Source organism: Neltuma alba, unplaced genomic scaffold (genome assembly GCF_004799145.2).
Source record: "Neltuma alba isolate B1F8T4 unplaced genomic scaffold, ASM479914v2 tig00002996_pilon, whole genome shotgun sequence".
NCBI lineage: Eukaryota > Viridiplantae > Streptophyta > Magnoliopsida > Fabales > Fabaceae > Neltuma > Neltuma alba.
In genome coordinates this window covers 30,127-45,018 of record NW_021633096.1, presented here as the reverse complement: position 1 = coordinate 45,018, position 14,892 = coordinate 30,127, and the positions used below count along the sequence as shown (strand labels likewise).

At 36.9% G+C, this 14,892-nt stretch overlaps 2 protein-coding genes across 2 annotated transcripts; both read right to left on the bottom strand.

Moving 5' to 3' along the window:
- Positions 1–54: 54 nt before the first annotated feature.
- On the bottom strand, positions 55–5,591 carry LOC114739964 (ATP-dependent 6-phosphofructokinase 5, chloroplastic; the record flags this gene model as incomplete). Its single annotated transcript, XM_028928066.1, has 13 exons — positions 55–574; positions 755–882; positions 1,565–1,649; positions 1,789–1,893; positions 1,986–2,102; positions 2,201–2,341; positions 2,686–2,760; positions 2,851–2,952; positions 3,079–3,174; positions 3,588–3,699; positions 4,582–4,655; positions 5,102–5,192; positions 5,299–5,591. Coding segments are annotated over 13 exons (1,587 nt in total), but the record flags the coding sequence as incomplete, so codon positions are not given.
- Positions 5,592–12,610: 7,019 nt separating this feature from the next.
- LOC114739961 (zinc-finger homeodomain protein 2-like) lies at positions 12,611–13,538 on the bottom strand. The gene has a single exon (XM_028928064.1). It carries the CDS (start codon positions 13,536–13,538, stop codon positions 12,807–12,809), a length of 732 nt encoding a protein of 243 aa, XP_028783897.1. The 3' UTR covers positions 12,611–12,806.
- Positions 13,539–14,892: the final 1,354 nt, after the last annotated feature.

Here is a 14,892-nt window from a genome sequence, read left to right as displayed (position 1 = left end):
TTTATCTCAAATATAAATAGGAGCGGACAATCCAACATCAGAGGCCCTGACTGATTACGAATACAAACAGATCATCTGCTTTACTCTGAGTACTTCTATTGAACTGGCCTTTTGGCCCTCAATAAGTTACAACAAATGTTACAAATCAATGAAAAATCAATCACAAAATCTTTGACATTTCCTCTCAGAATTTTATTGGGTATGCAATTTGCAGGACTAAGAAACTGCCATGCTATACAGGAAAAATTTTTCCAGTTTTCAAAGAGGAAATATCATCCTCGGTATTATTTCCAGATGGGTATGTTGGAACAGGTCGGCCAGAAGTGTTTTGAACCTATCTTCCTACCATATAGTCTTTGGAAGCCTGAATTTCAAGGCTCTTGAATAAACTAAAAATCATAGATCATCAAATGAAGTCGGGTTGGCCGGTTGATGTTAAGCAACGATGCCACATTCGACTGTTGGGATCCACCAACCTAGGATGAGATATTACTTCTGGTATGGGAAGGTAAGCATAGTGAGTGTTACAAATGCCTACTGTTATGCCACTGAATCCAGCAAAAGCACCATGAACCTGCAAAAACCATCAATCAAATATCAGATATACAGCAATACGCCCATGTGTTCATGTTTCGATGTTACAATATTCAATATTTCACTATCCTCTGTTCTCGAATTCCCAAACCCTGTAATATTTCAATGGAACATTCCCTCCCGTTCCATTATTCCCCATCGAAACATAAGATAGACTTACAGCATTTTGCCCAAGTACAGTGCATAGAATTCCATCTGATGCGTTTGCTCTACATGCGCGGATCATGTACGTTGGATCAATATATTTCACATCAGCATGAACACCAATGTCCTTGAAATATTTTTGGTCTGAAATATAGAAACTCTAAGTATAAATGTTCTTTTTTTCGGAAAATATATTGTAAACTATAACATCTATCTATTCCCACTAAGCAGCAAAAAACAATTACAGTTACTCGAAATACAATCTCAACTTAGATGCATCCTTAAAAAGAAACGCATATGTAAGTTTATCATTATACATCATAAATATACAAATACCACATATATATTTATATTCAATGGAATAAATCAAGCATATATTAATTTTAACATAAATGGGACCGCACAGGGTGAAGAGTATGGTTCTCTTCCCCATCCCCCTATTCTTGGCGGGGTAATCTATCCCCGAATCCCTGCTTGGGGCCACCTATCAAGGTTCCTTGTGAATAGGGGAAATCGCCATCCTCGATAGCATCTAAAAGACAGACACACAGTCAAATTTTACTAATTTCAATGGAAATCTTAGTGGCTAAGGAGTTCTACCACACGTGTTTGCAGCGCATTTTGATCAAAGCATACAACTTAGGATGTAGAAAACGAAAAATAAGTATAATTAAGCAATTTAGCATAACTCAAAGAATCCAGGCTGTAAAACAAGATGTGCTTGCAAGATGTTTTTTTATGTTGGCAAAAATTATCATGCTTAGAGCAGAGAGCTATTTTCCACAATGCATATCTTCTATCACCGAGTTTCAAGTCATGCAATCACAAACCTCTTGTTGAATGTGTACACCAATGTCTCCAAGGACAGCATTACCCGATGCATCAGTTGCATTAATCTTTTGAAGTAAATCCTGCATCAAGAATAAATCTTAGAAAGTTTAAGTGTCTACCTCTAGTTTAATAATCAACAAATAAAATTTCAGTATCAGTTAAAAATAATAATCATTTCTGTATCCGTTTCCTTTAGCTCAACGTAAGACTAAAAATCACCTGTCCAGCTCCCTCTGCTACACACAGTACAGCTGATCCTTTTTTTTCTAAGAGGTACTTGAGATGATTTAAGACTCCATGTGGTCCATGTAACTTGAACGGAACCTAGAACCACACCCAGTAACTTGTGGTGAACTATAGTAATGACAAGGAAAACAGAAAACCCATCAATTATTTCTGTTATTATAATTACATACCTCAGGAATCAGGCATATGTCAATCTGTCCGCTAGCTAGAGACGCATGCATCGCTATAAAGCCACTGCTACGACCCATCAATTTCACAACCCCAATTCCATGATATGCACTATGTGCCTGATTGAGAAGAGGCAAGAGATGGAAAATATTTCAACACGCACCAACTTGAAACCAATAGTGGATAGAGCCAACATCATTCAGAGCGATAAATTTACCTCAATGTATGCAGAATTTATTGCTCTTTGTGCTTCTTCAACAGCCGTATCAAAGCCAAAAGTTTTGTCCATCAGTAGAATATCATTGTCGATGGTTTTAGGCACTCCAACTACTGCTACCCTAAGCCGCCTTTTGCGGCACTGAAAGAACAAAGATTGAGATTCATCACAGGCAAGCTATAAAAATCCAGTGGAAGAGGGCATGATCATAGATTTGCTGCTCAAACTTTGAACAGTTTTAAAATATATATGAAGACCTTCAACATCACTCATTAATGAAACTTTTTACAGACATTATTACTATGTAGTTTAATTTTTCAGTTTTTAAAAGAAAAGAGTGAGTCAAAAGAAATTGAGAATCCAACATTTCTGTGAATATCCAATGTAGTATGTTTCCAAGTTCAGGCCACCTCAGAAAGTCCATCATAGCACAAAATTATCCATATCAAATGCAATTGGTAAATACAGGGCTAAGGATTACTAACCTCATTGTGAATTGCATTGGCACCAGCATGTGTACCATTTCCACCCAACACAAAAAGCATGTTGATCCCCCTTTCCTGAAGTCAATAATACATAAATCAGATAACACCGTCCAGAGGAAACATGCCATAAAGTTTAATTCATGGACCGATGGATCAGTTAACCACCTCCAAACTATCCACTATTTCATTTACACTTGGTCCTCCTCGGGAAACTCCTAACAAACTTCCACCAGAAAGATGAATATTCTGAACCACCTTCCTGGACAGCTGAGAATGTAACAGAAAAAAAGTCATGAAAAGGAACTTGTTTTTTCCTTAGCGTTACAATTGAGGCTCATGTTTATGCAAATTAGTTATTGAACCAACGTCAGCAAGGAAATAGCCTGAATTTACCGGAACTTCTGTCAATTCTTGGTCAGAAAATCCACGATAACCAAAAGGAATCCCCACAATTTTTGTCACACCATAGATTTCTAGCGTGATTACAATCTGCAGCACATTCAATATAGAAGAGAACCGTAAGAAACTTCAACAGACCATGATAATGAGAACAAGGTTACCACAGAAGCCAAAGTGGGAAGATCCTTGAGTATGAACTACAGAATAATATACATGTATTAAGCTAACTGCTAAATATATTAGGTGGCAGCATTTATAGAGATTGTAAAGCAGCTATACAAGGTCAAAGAATACATTTCAGGTGATGACTAAGGCATTAGCTAAGGCGGTAATCACTTTGCTGCTCAGGATGATATCTCACGTTTATGAGAATACAGTCAATAAAATAGAATTTATTGCAATAGTGGTGTGCAGCATTAAATTCAAGATTTCTTGCCAAAATTTTCTTTTCACACAAGGTAAAAATGTTAAATCTTTGTGCAAAGCATCAATAGAAAACTCACCTGTCTGATGACATCATTAAGACCAGGGCAGAGCCCTCCACAGGTTACAATCGCAGCCTTGACATCTTCTGGTTGAAAGTAAATTTTTTCACGAGGCCCAGCTCGATGAACCCTAAAAAGATATTAGAACATTTTACCAGGTGATAATCTCAAAAAATAACATTGTTCACTTCAAGCAGATTTAAAAGGCATTGAAACACAGAATTGCACGATGAACCTCAAATACGGTAAACCAGAACAAAATAAAATAGTAACCACTGCTTGTATGAGAATTCACTAGTATCTCTTTCTTTCTGTTCTGACTGAGAAGAGAAGCGATGCAACCATTACGATGTTCAAAGTCTACATCCCACACATCTGCTAATAGGTTAAGGCCCTAATTTGTTTGCTAAGCATGAACAAATGGTGTTTCAGAATTGTGTTCTGTCAAAGAAAACCTGTTATTTTTCTCTGCTGCTATGAATACCAATATGGAATCTATTAACTGTGATACTGTCATATTTAATTTATGCCTTGCCTCCTTCAAGACAGAAACCACTTGCTGAACACATTGATAACAGAAATATTGCTAAAAGCATATTTGATTGAAACTAGATATCCTTGCATTGATAATAATGCAAAATTCAGAGATCGGGGAAGAATGTACATTACTAGGCCAAAACTTCCGAAAAAAATGGCAGGTTAAATTACGACCCATACATGAATACATAATTGGAATTGGCATGCATTACCTACAGAATAAAATCATCAAGATATTGTGCTGCCGTAACTTCCTACAACAGGGCAAATGACTTCTCAATGACCAAAATTTCCTCTTGATTTTAGTGAGATATGAATATTTTTCATAATCAATTTAGTATAATGTGTTCTTATTACCCATCTTCTGAGACAATAATACCCGTTCAACCTCTCTCATTTCATTAAATGATAAAAACACCTAACGTATTAGCAGTTGCCATAACCCAGTATTAAATTGGGGAAGCAAAGATTTTACCATTGTTCTACCCATGAACAGCCAGGATCAATGCACACAGCACCAGCAGATGTAGGTGACGAATAGTATATTGTCTGAAAGATCAAAGCAAAAGGAGAATCAAACCCCCATCTTTTACCCAGTCGTTGCATCTCAATAAAATTTCATAGATATCAGCAACTCACATGCCGAAGCAAGAAAATGCCAATAAGCTTTTTCCTTACAATATCAATACTGATCGCTAAATGAATGAATACATATAAGCTTTCTTACAAAGGCTGACAGATTTTCAAAGAACATAGGAGTGGAGTAAAACATGACCCAGCAAAAGGAAGTACTTTGATTTAGAGTGAAATTAAAACAAAATGAAAGCTCAAGAATCACGAATGAAAAAATTTAAAAAGTTGAACAGTAAAAAAGAAGACAACCCGGGACACAAGAGACATCGGCGGACAACAACAAAACAGTATTAACAGCCAATCAACTGCCTCTACCCAACGCTCTGAATGTCAAATAACATCAAAGATGAACGCAAATATACCTTAAGAAGCACTCTGTCATTGTTATTAATGTATCCATGCCACTCTTCATCAGAAGGATAATTGCCAGGAAAATCTCCAGTTATGGGAGTTCTGTGACACAAAACACAAGCAATTCAGACCACAGATTCCACAATGCGTGCCTATTAAGCCTCCCTCAGAGATAGGAAAAAGTACAAGACCAGAACAAGCAATTAACCTCATCTTGAGACAAAACGTGGAGGGAATAGGAAGATCATCTGGGAAGACATCTGTAATATGAGGAAGTCGGAAACGGGCCTCGAAGTCCTTCTGGAACTTGGCTTTCCAATCAGGATCACTGAAATCAATGGATGAGTCGGAGATAGTACTGGTGCTCTGACTCTTGAGCTCTGAAGAGACACGAACTTTCCTTGGTACCCTGGCGAGTTTCAATGTGGGGACTCGACCATTGGACTGGGGGAAGAGCAGGCCTCCATGAAAGCGGCTAGAAGTTAGGTGGGGAAGGAAGAGTGAGTTTGGGGGTGATCACGTGCGAGATAGTACCCATCAAAAGAGAAGAGATTTCAGTGAATGGAGATCTCAGAGGAGTGATTCAGAGCTGAAGAGATGTATGCAAAAATCGAGGGAAGGAATGAGAGGGATCGGAGAAAACGAGGAAAGGTAACACGCAAGCGGGGGTTGGAGAGTGGTTCTGACTTATAAAACCGAGGATCCTTTGTTTGAAAGAATTGCAACTCCTATATTAGGTAATACTATTCTGCGTAGGAATGTGAGTTGGCGCAGGCATGAACAATTTTCTGTTGAATATGTACCACGGTAAGTCTGATTGAAACAAGGAAACACAGTTTGATCATGCGAAGTTGTTATTGCTGTCACAAACTGGCAAATTCAGCAAGATACTATAAATCGCAAACAATCTTTCAAATCAGGAGTCCTTTGTTTTGCGGAAAACACAGTTTGGAGTTTTTTCTGACGTCCGGCGTTTCATTAAAATTAAGAAAAAAATTTTAAAAAAATTAAGAACCTTTCCTAAATCCTAGGAAAGGAAGTTGAAAAAAAGGAACTTTTAAATATGCCGTTCTTATTTATATTTAATTTTTAATTTAAAGTTTCTTTCTTGTGACAATTTGCTTTTGGGCGACCTTCTTGTGACATTTTTATGAAGAAGAAACTGGAAAAGTACAAAACAGGTTCTGCTTCTCATTGCCTCAATTTCGATCCTCAGTTTTTTGTGAGTGTTTTTCATTGATTGTCTGACAATCGATACTCGATAGAAACAAGAATCATATATCAAATAATCATCTGTTTAAAATATCTCTGCAAAGATACATTCAATTTAATCATTATAAGAGAATAGTATATTATATGATATTTTCATAATGTGATGATTACTGATTATTTGTGATGATATTTTCTAAAGATACTATTTGTTACTTGGTTTATTTTTGGGACACAACCCATGGGAAAAAAACTCAGTGGCACTCACACCCTCTTAAGTGGCAGGAGTTGTGAGCTAAAATTCTAAGTGGGAATGTTTACAAGTCAAACACTTTAATTTACAAGCAAATCTCTTTTAAAAAAATATTTGAGCATTTATAAGTCAATCCCGTATATATTATATAAATTCAATTGTAAAAAAATGTAAATATATGGATTCATTCGTCAGTCTAAAATATTAACTTGTAAATGTTAAAGTTTTAATTTCTGATTTGTAAACATGCGGAGTTTAAGTTGCAAATCTTAAAGATTGACTTGTAAATATTAAAATAGTAATGTGTCAATAAAAAAGATGTGTTTAAAAGAAAATATTTGTTATCATAAATGTCGCGCTCAGCACCAATTAAAGAAGGTAAACTTCATCCGAGGGCGTTTGTATCATTGTCTAGGGAAGAAATTATTTATTACGACTAAATCTCATGAGACTGAGAGCATTTTCTTAAACTGGTGAGACTTTCTTTCTAATTGGCACCTATTCATGATTTTCTTCTTAAAAAAACAAAAAAAAAGAAGGAAAAAAAGGAAAAGTTCCGGAACAGAATATTCCCATACTAGATTCGCATGTCCCTTGTAAAGTTATAAGCCTTTAGGCGAATTATTCAGCGTGACACCATATGATAAGATTAGTGTCATCCAATGTTAATAATGATTATGTACGTGTGTATCTCTGTGAAAGGACGAAGTTCACATTCACATTTAATGAAATGAAGATTTAACTTTTAAATAATTAAAGTCGAATTAAAAAGTGCTCCCAAAATCTGCCTGGCAACAGTTGAGACCTCATATGCACCAATCAAAGATTAAATCAGCAACACATATGAAGTAGATCCTTTTCACATGTGTCACGGGAATCATAGCGAATACTCTGGCTAGGCTAGGCTCTAGAATTGTCTAGTGTGGCAAAATTTAATTTTTCTGGCATTTAAGAAATTCTTATATGAGGGTATATGTCACGATGAATGAATGTACATGAGTATTGATTTTAATTATTTAAAAATTAAATTAAAATAGATAAAAATGTGGAAATTAATATTTAAATATATTTTGTCATGTTTGTTAAAAGTAGTAAAAAGTAAAAAACATGAGCTTAAAAGAACCACAGGCGCTTTAATTTCTAAGACAACGCATGAATTTCAAATACTACTCCGGTCCTAATTATAAGACCCAGTTGACTTATTTGAGGAGATTAAGAAGTAAGTTAAGATAGTTATTTGTAATAAATAAGTGTTGTCCTGCTCTAATAATTAGTATTATTTAATATGAAAATGTATAGTGATTAGAATTATTTATTTAGAACTTATCTTCAAATTAAAGTTGATGAAGGTATATAGAGAGACAAAAATCCTGCTAATTAAATGATTAGTTAGAAATATCATTATAGAAGGATTATCTTGGAAAACAAAAGACGAAATATGAGAGCTTAAAATGGACTAGTCTATAATTGACCAAATAAAAAGTCAAACGGAGTCTTATAATAAGGACCTGAGGTAGAGTTGAAATTGGGAAATGCGAAGTGGCGTTGACTGTGGCCAGAAGGTGGGAGTGGGGCGCAAAGTGAAGACAAAAGAAAAGAGATGATGAAACAGGAGAAGCCGAGAAGGGTTGACGAGGCAGCAGGCCTGCGCATGATTTGAGTTCGTATAATATGCCCACACACCAAGTCACCAACCCCTCTGCTTACCTTTACTCTTTTTTCTTCTTGGCTTGCAATAGCAAGACTATTGGAGTAAATTAATATGAAGCATTGCGGAGTACTAAATAAAGTTACTCTTTTTAATAATGATTTGAATGAATTTCAGGAGTGTTTGCCACGCCTAAAAAATGCTTTAAAAAACATATTTTCTTCCAAATTGACAAACGAGATTAATTCGGATCGAGTCATGTTAGGACCTATATAGGTGGTGATCCTACCATTTACGTTGTTGTTGTGTTCCCAAAAGATTGAACTCATAACCTTTGATTATCAACTTCTACCTGTTCATCTAAACGCTCCATACTCTTTGGTTCCTTACCTTTACTTAAGGAGCTGACGTTGGGTGTTGAGAAATGGATTGGGCCCAAAACTCTACGAGCAGGCCCATCTAACCCAGACACTCATGGGCTCTTGTCGCTTCGGGGAGAAATCTGGGAGTAGGGACTTATGACCCTTCTTAATCTTTTATTTGAACATCATACCACACTGCACTGAATACCCCCCACAGGACCAGGAATTATGACCCTTCGATCACCAGCCAAATTCACGACTAACCTCTCTCGAGTCTCAGTTGCCTAGGTTCTTCCGTTGGCCAATAAACAAATTACTGAGGTTCTTCCTTTTTTGACCGGGCAATTACTGAAGTTGATAAACTGTTTAAAAAAAGAAAAGCAAGCGGGGAATGAACTGGGATTGGGCTCCTAATAAGAGTTGGGTTTAACGGAAACGTCTGGTCCTTCATAACGTGACGAACTAAAGTTCAAATCATTATTAAAAGAGATACCTTGTTACCAAAAAAAAAAGAGATACTTATATTTAGTGCTTTACAGTGTCTCGAATAAAATTGTTTCTAATAAAAGGGCACCTATGCACAACAGCCCAAAAATTTGGATTGGGTTTATAATGCTACAAGCCGGCCCAGTTCCCAGTACTCGGCCCGAAATCCAACATAAACACGCATGGGTTGAAGTGACCCACTGCTATTCCAAATCTTTTATGTTATACGAAATATTAAATACCTGAACAAAAATTGTCTTCACAGATCCCTCTTTCTTTTTTTTCTTTCAATAAAAGAAGTCATTAGAATTTTAAACACATAAGGTGCGACATTTCTAGAGGTACAACCACACAAAATAGCAAAGGAAACGAATCCTGGGCACTATTTACACAATCCTAGTTTTCAGCGATATATTCATTAATGTTACCTGGCATACTTGTTGATGTTTAAGATTCTAAGGAAGGAGGAGGGCCAGCTAGGTGGATGAAAATGAAACACACTTAGTGATGTTTAATTAGGGATGATAGTATCTCATATGCCAGATTACTGTCCACCTACCAAGAAACAAGTTATAATGTGATAGTGATGGAGCATTATGCATCACCACAGCTAGCTACAGGTTCAACCTTGGACAACAACCCTACACCACACGTTCATGTTTTGTCTGCCAAATTGCCTCAAGCTAATCGGCAAATACTCGTATTTTCTTGGCCTATGACAGGGAGCCGAGGAAGCCCAACCAGACATCTATTGAGAGCAAAAAGTTGCAAGTGTATGTTTGGAAGCTGATGTAACGAGAAACAGAGATTGGACAAAGGGTGTGACTTTGTGGGGCAGTGGCATGCCAAGAGGAAGGAATAGTTTTTTCAAAGCTGGAGTTGATGATTTGTTTGGATATTGGGAGGCAGTAGGGTAGGGATATACGTATAAGCAGATTCTGAAGGTCAATTCCTATGGCCAGCTGCCAAACAGCCATTCTCTTGAAGCCAAAAGGGACACAAAGGTAAAGGTGACATATATTAGACAAAAAGCCAGGTTCCTTGGAAACTTTTTCTCCCCCCTTTTCCCCCCCTTCCAGATTCTCAAGTTTGCTCTCTGCAATAAGCTTATAATCTAAACGAATCTTGTTAGGCCCCCACCCCCACCCACTTTTTCTTGTACCTCATATATTACAGAATCATATGTACATGCCCATTAATTTTTCCCCCCCCTTTTCACATGGTATTATTGATTGAGCTAAGCATCAACGGAAACCAACTGTCTTGAGTCTGACATTATTATCTGCAAACGGAACATGATCATAACATAAGAGCAACTAAGTCTTTGTATGTATTTTAACCTTACGGAATTAATCTGGAGACAGTGAACATGTATGTATAAATAATATTATGAATGGAGAAGAAATAAGATCGGAGGGTTTAGAGTATATATATATATTTGTTGGAGGGAGAAAGGCAGAAGAAGTGGTGAGTACTGAATTTGCAAAGAGTGGATGAAATGACCCACAAACAAAAGAGGGGTTTGAAGCATACAAGTCGACAAAAGGAACTGAAATTAAAAGTGTCATCGTCAAATGTGAAACTTGTGAAACTAAACGATTAACACAAATTGATGCTCATGTTTTTACGTTTCATTATATAAATCTCTAACAACAACACAGTTAAATTTTACAAGTAAATATACCTCCAGTTTGTTCTTTGAAACAGAAAATTTTAAAAAAAAAAAAAAGTCAAAAGCTTTGATTTTTTGGTGGGGGCAAAATCGATCTTATATATATGGATTATCATTCCATTTTTTGTTATTTTCAAGGTTTTCTAGTGGGGGATGAGTCTAAACTTTGCAAAAATATAGAGTATTTCAGATGATATACGACAAACTCTTTTCCCCACAAATTTTCAAATTGAAAAAAAAGAAGCATTATCTTCTCTTCTAAACTCAAAATATGCACCACTAAAATAACCTCCTTATAAATTGCACTCACATTTATATAATTGATTAAACTATTTTCATATTGTCTATTTATTAAAATAATAATAAAAAGAACTCGTGTAAGTTAATGCAAAGGTCTATAAAAAATACTTTAGTATACATTTAACAAAGTGGACCACAGCAGAACTGAAGCATGCATATTACTCCATGTTTGTCCTCAGACTAATAATCATCAAACATCCCAAGCATGCAACATTAAAGCTGCCCCTAAAGTTACCTACTTTGCCAGTTATTATATAGTTATATATATACACACAGACATTATTTATAGCCGCTGAATTCGTCGTTAATTCATCATCAACCCGAATTCTGAAATGCAAAAATTCGATCCATGTTTTTCCAGACAGCGCAGAGATTATTCTGCGAATCCTATGTAAAGATTCTGAGAAAAATTACATATATTGAACGCACACGCTTCTGTATATAGATATTTATGCTACCCATCATAAATACACACATCCATTCTGACTCCGATAATTGGAGAACAAGGAGGAAAATTTAATATCAGATCAGACTTCTTGTCCATTTTATAGACCATCTTAATTGGATTTTTTTTAAGTGAATAATTTGGATTTTATATTTCCCTTCTCTCTCTCTATCTGTGTATATATAAATATACAGGAAAAATATTAAAAGTTATCCAAATTTATATAAGTCGACAGTAAAATGAAATCTCTAGAACAATCCCTTTTAAATCCTATGACGAGGGGACTCCATCAATCAACAATCAACATGATAGTTTCAAATGGAAACTCAAAAAAAGTTACGAAATGCTTTTTGTGGAGAAAAACTGCATTTATAATTAAGCGAAAACTATATATATATATATATACCATTCAGTGATCATATATTTTAACTGGTCGCCTCGCAGCAGTTAAAAATGTACATATAGTAATTAAGAAGTCATTAATAAAAATCTTTTTAACATAATCTAGATTGAAGAGAGAGAGAGAGGTTGAGAAATAAAGTATATATAATAGCTAGAGAAGGATCTAAACAAATCAGGAGAAGAATGTAGGGAGAAAATAAAGGCTGTGAAGAGTGATTAGAATGCATGAGGAGTCAAAAGCATTCAAAAGGACGAAGACTATATATATATACACATAGCTGCTAAACGAAATTCAGTTGGCGGGGGTGGAAGTAGCAGAAGGAAAAGAAGTGAGAAAGATCCAAAGACAAGAGAAAGGTGCTGCATGGAAACGCATGTAGAACGGAAAATGCAGCTCATAATAACACAGCCAGCCATGTGATTTCTAAAACTGATAGTATCGACAAATTAACTAAACTAATTCAAGATCCTCTATTTTTAGCTTCATTCCCTCATCATTAAATTCTCTTAAAAACCAAGCCTTCATCTCCTTCCTCATAATATCATACTTCCTCCAAATTTGCTACTCCAATATATAACATTATATATTTATTCATACACCCTCCTTACCCTTGAACCATTAATTTTTGTAAATTAAAACTGGTCATCAAGTTAAAGAACCGTTTTTGGCGAATGATGGAAATGGAATTAATTTAGTTCACCAAGTAATACCTACTCTCATGATCCCAGCAGGGAAGATGTACGTAAATACTTCATGTTTAATTCAAACACTAACACACAACCAAAAGATTAAAGTGGAATCCTTGGTTTTCCCCAACAAGAAATGAGTTGAAGAAGAATGAAACCCTAAGATAGTAGACTTAATTCTCACACAGTCTGCAACTTCTAACTTCTGGCCAAGACACCGATGGAGATCGAACATATATAATTGAGAATATTCTAGGGCTTCTTACCCACAGTGTGCTTGTTGTTGTGCATCCAAACCTTAAGAACCTGACGCTTCACTCCGACTTCGTTACAGAATTGCTGGACCAACTCTTCGTCTTGCTTCTGAATCCGCCATCCCAATCTCTCTGCAAGTTCCAGCATTTTATCCTTCTGTTCCTGCGTGAACTTCGTCCTGAACCTCTTCTTCGACGACCCTCCTCCTCCGCTTGGGTTCGAAGCGTCGTCGTCCTGCTCGTCTCTCGTGCTCTGTGTCCCGCCACCTCCTCCCGACGTAGACGGCAACGCCAGCGTCCCCGGCCCTCCCCTATGCTGCCCCGCCACGTGTAAGTACCCCGCCGGCGCTCGATAATAAGCTGCCGCGAACTGCGGTGGCTGCTGGTGGTGGTAATGGGGGGTTAACAAAAATGTTTCGGTCTCTTTGCGGTGGAAATTACGGTGGCAGTTACAGGCTGCACATTTGAGAGCGTCGAGTGTGCCTTCGGCTCCGGCCGGCATAAACTCCCCACATCCGTCAAGCGCGTGTCCCCCGAGACTCACCGCGTGGTTCTTCAAGCACTCTCTATACCTTCCCTTGCTGTTATTGTTATGATAAGTCCTCGTGGGTTGAGGAAACACCATAGCTTCTCCTGCACCGGCGGAGGTCGGCATTTTCACTCTGGGAGATATCCCCAGCGACTCCATACCCATCTCTTCTTCCTGCTCTTCTTGATCCTCAAAATCCATTTCTCCCTCCCAAAAAAAAGACCCAACTTTTCCCCTCTAGAGTATGGGATAATTAAGGATAAGAAGCAATATGAGAAGAGAGAAAGGATTTTGAATATGGGCAGAGAGATAGACAAGCAGGGACTTGTATTCATATACTTTTTGCCCTTCTCTGATATCAGAAGCTCACCAACCTTGTCTCAGGGAAATCTCACCCTCCACCGGGTATATCCGGTTACGGGTTAAAATGCACAGTAATTTTCATTTTCACTAGTTGCCGAGTGATTCGTGAAGGTGTGAGTAACCAAAGAGGTGAAAACTTTCACTTAAGAAGTGTACAGTACGAATACAGTTGTACTGAGATGTGGGTGCAGCAGGGGGTTGAGCTGGAGACGAATAAGAAAAAGGAGGAAAGAGAAAAGAAAATGTATAGCCCACGCGCTGAAGGCTGAGGCAAACGCCAATGATGGACCCCTGAAACCCTGTGTGTTACTAGTGTCACGCATTCGCGTACCTGAGACGAAGTGACGTCGGATGGGACGGGGGGGTTTATGAGGTGGCGCGTGGAGTGGCGCGTTGCTTCAGTTTTGTCCCCGCATCGGGGGAACCGGTGGGGAAGCATTAGAATGTGCGGAGGCAGAGCCCTGCTTCTGGATGTACTCATCACATTGTGCTTTTAGTATTGTGACTTGTGTGATTTTAGATAAATATTAGTCTGTTGTGCATATATAATTTTTTTTAAAAAAACTTATTCTGAAGTTAGAAATTTTCCTAGAAATAAGTATGTACCGAGAGTGCCTGTGCCATTGGTTGCATGTTACTTCTCTGATTCTATTTACAGGAAGGTGTGTTTGTTCTATTTATAAAGGTGAGAGAAAAATTTTATATCAATATATAATTTTATTTTTATTTATTAGTGTTAACTTTATTCCCATAATATTTTAAACAAAACATGTTATATTACGAAAAGTCCCTCTAATTTTGCTTTATCAGCACTGTTGGTCCCTGTACAAGAATTAGCGTTAAGAAAAGCTAAGAAATTTAACTAAGAAAAAACACACATATATTAAAATAAAAATTGAGAGAAGGTATAAATACCTGCGTGATAATTTTTGCTGTTATAAGAGATGCTAACATTTATTGTAATAAGAACTGGAGGGAGAAAAATATATGGAGTGTTTTTATTTATCTGTAAACCCTTCATGATTCAGGAAGAGCAACTCAGGAACTTGTTAAGATGAGATGCTCAACGTTCAAAATAATGTTCAATCCTAATCCAATAACACTAAGTACCAAATACTCCTCCGGTCCTTATTATAAGACCCAATTTGACTTTTTATTTGGTCCTAATTATAAGACCCAATCCATTTTGTCT

What these genes read in the sequence shown, in the direction of transcription:
- LOC114739961 (XM_028928064.1), bottom strand. Translation starts at nt 13,538, where the DNA reads ATGGATTTTGAGGATCAAGAAGAGCAGGAAGAAGAGATGGGTATGGAG.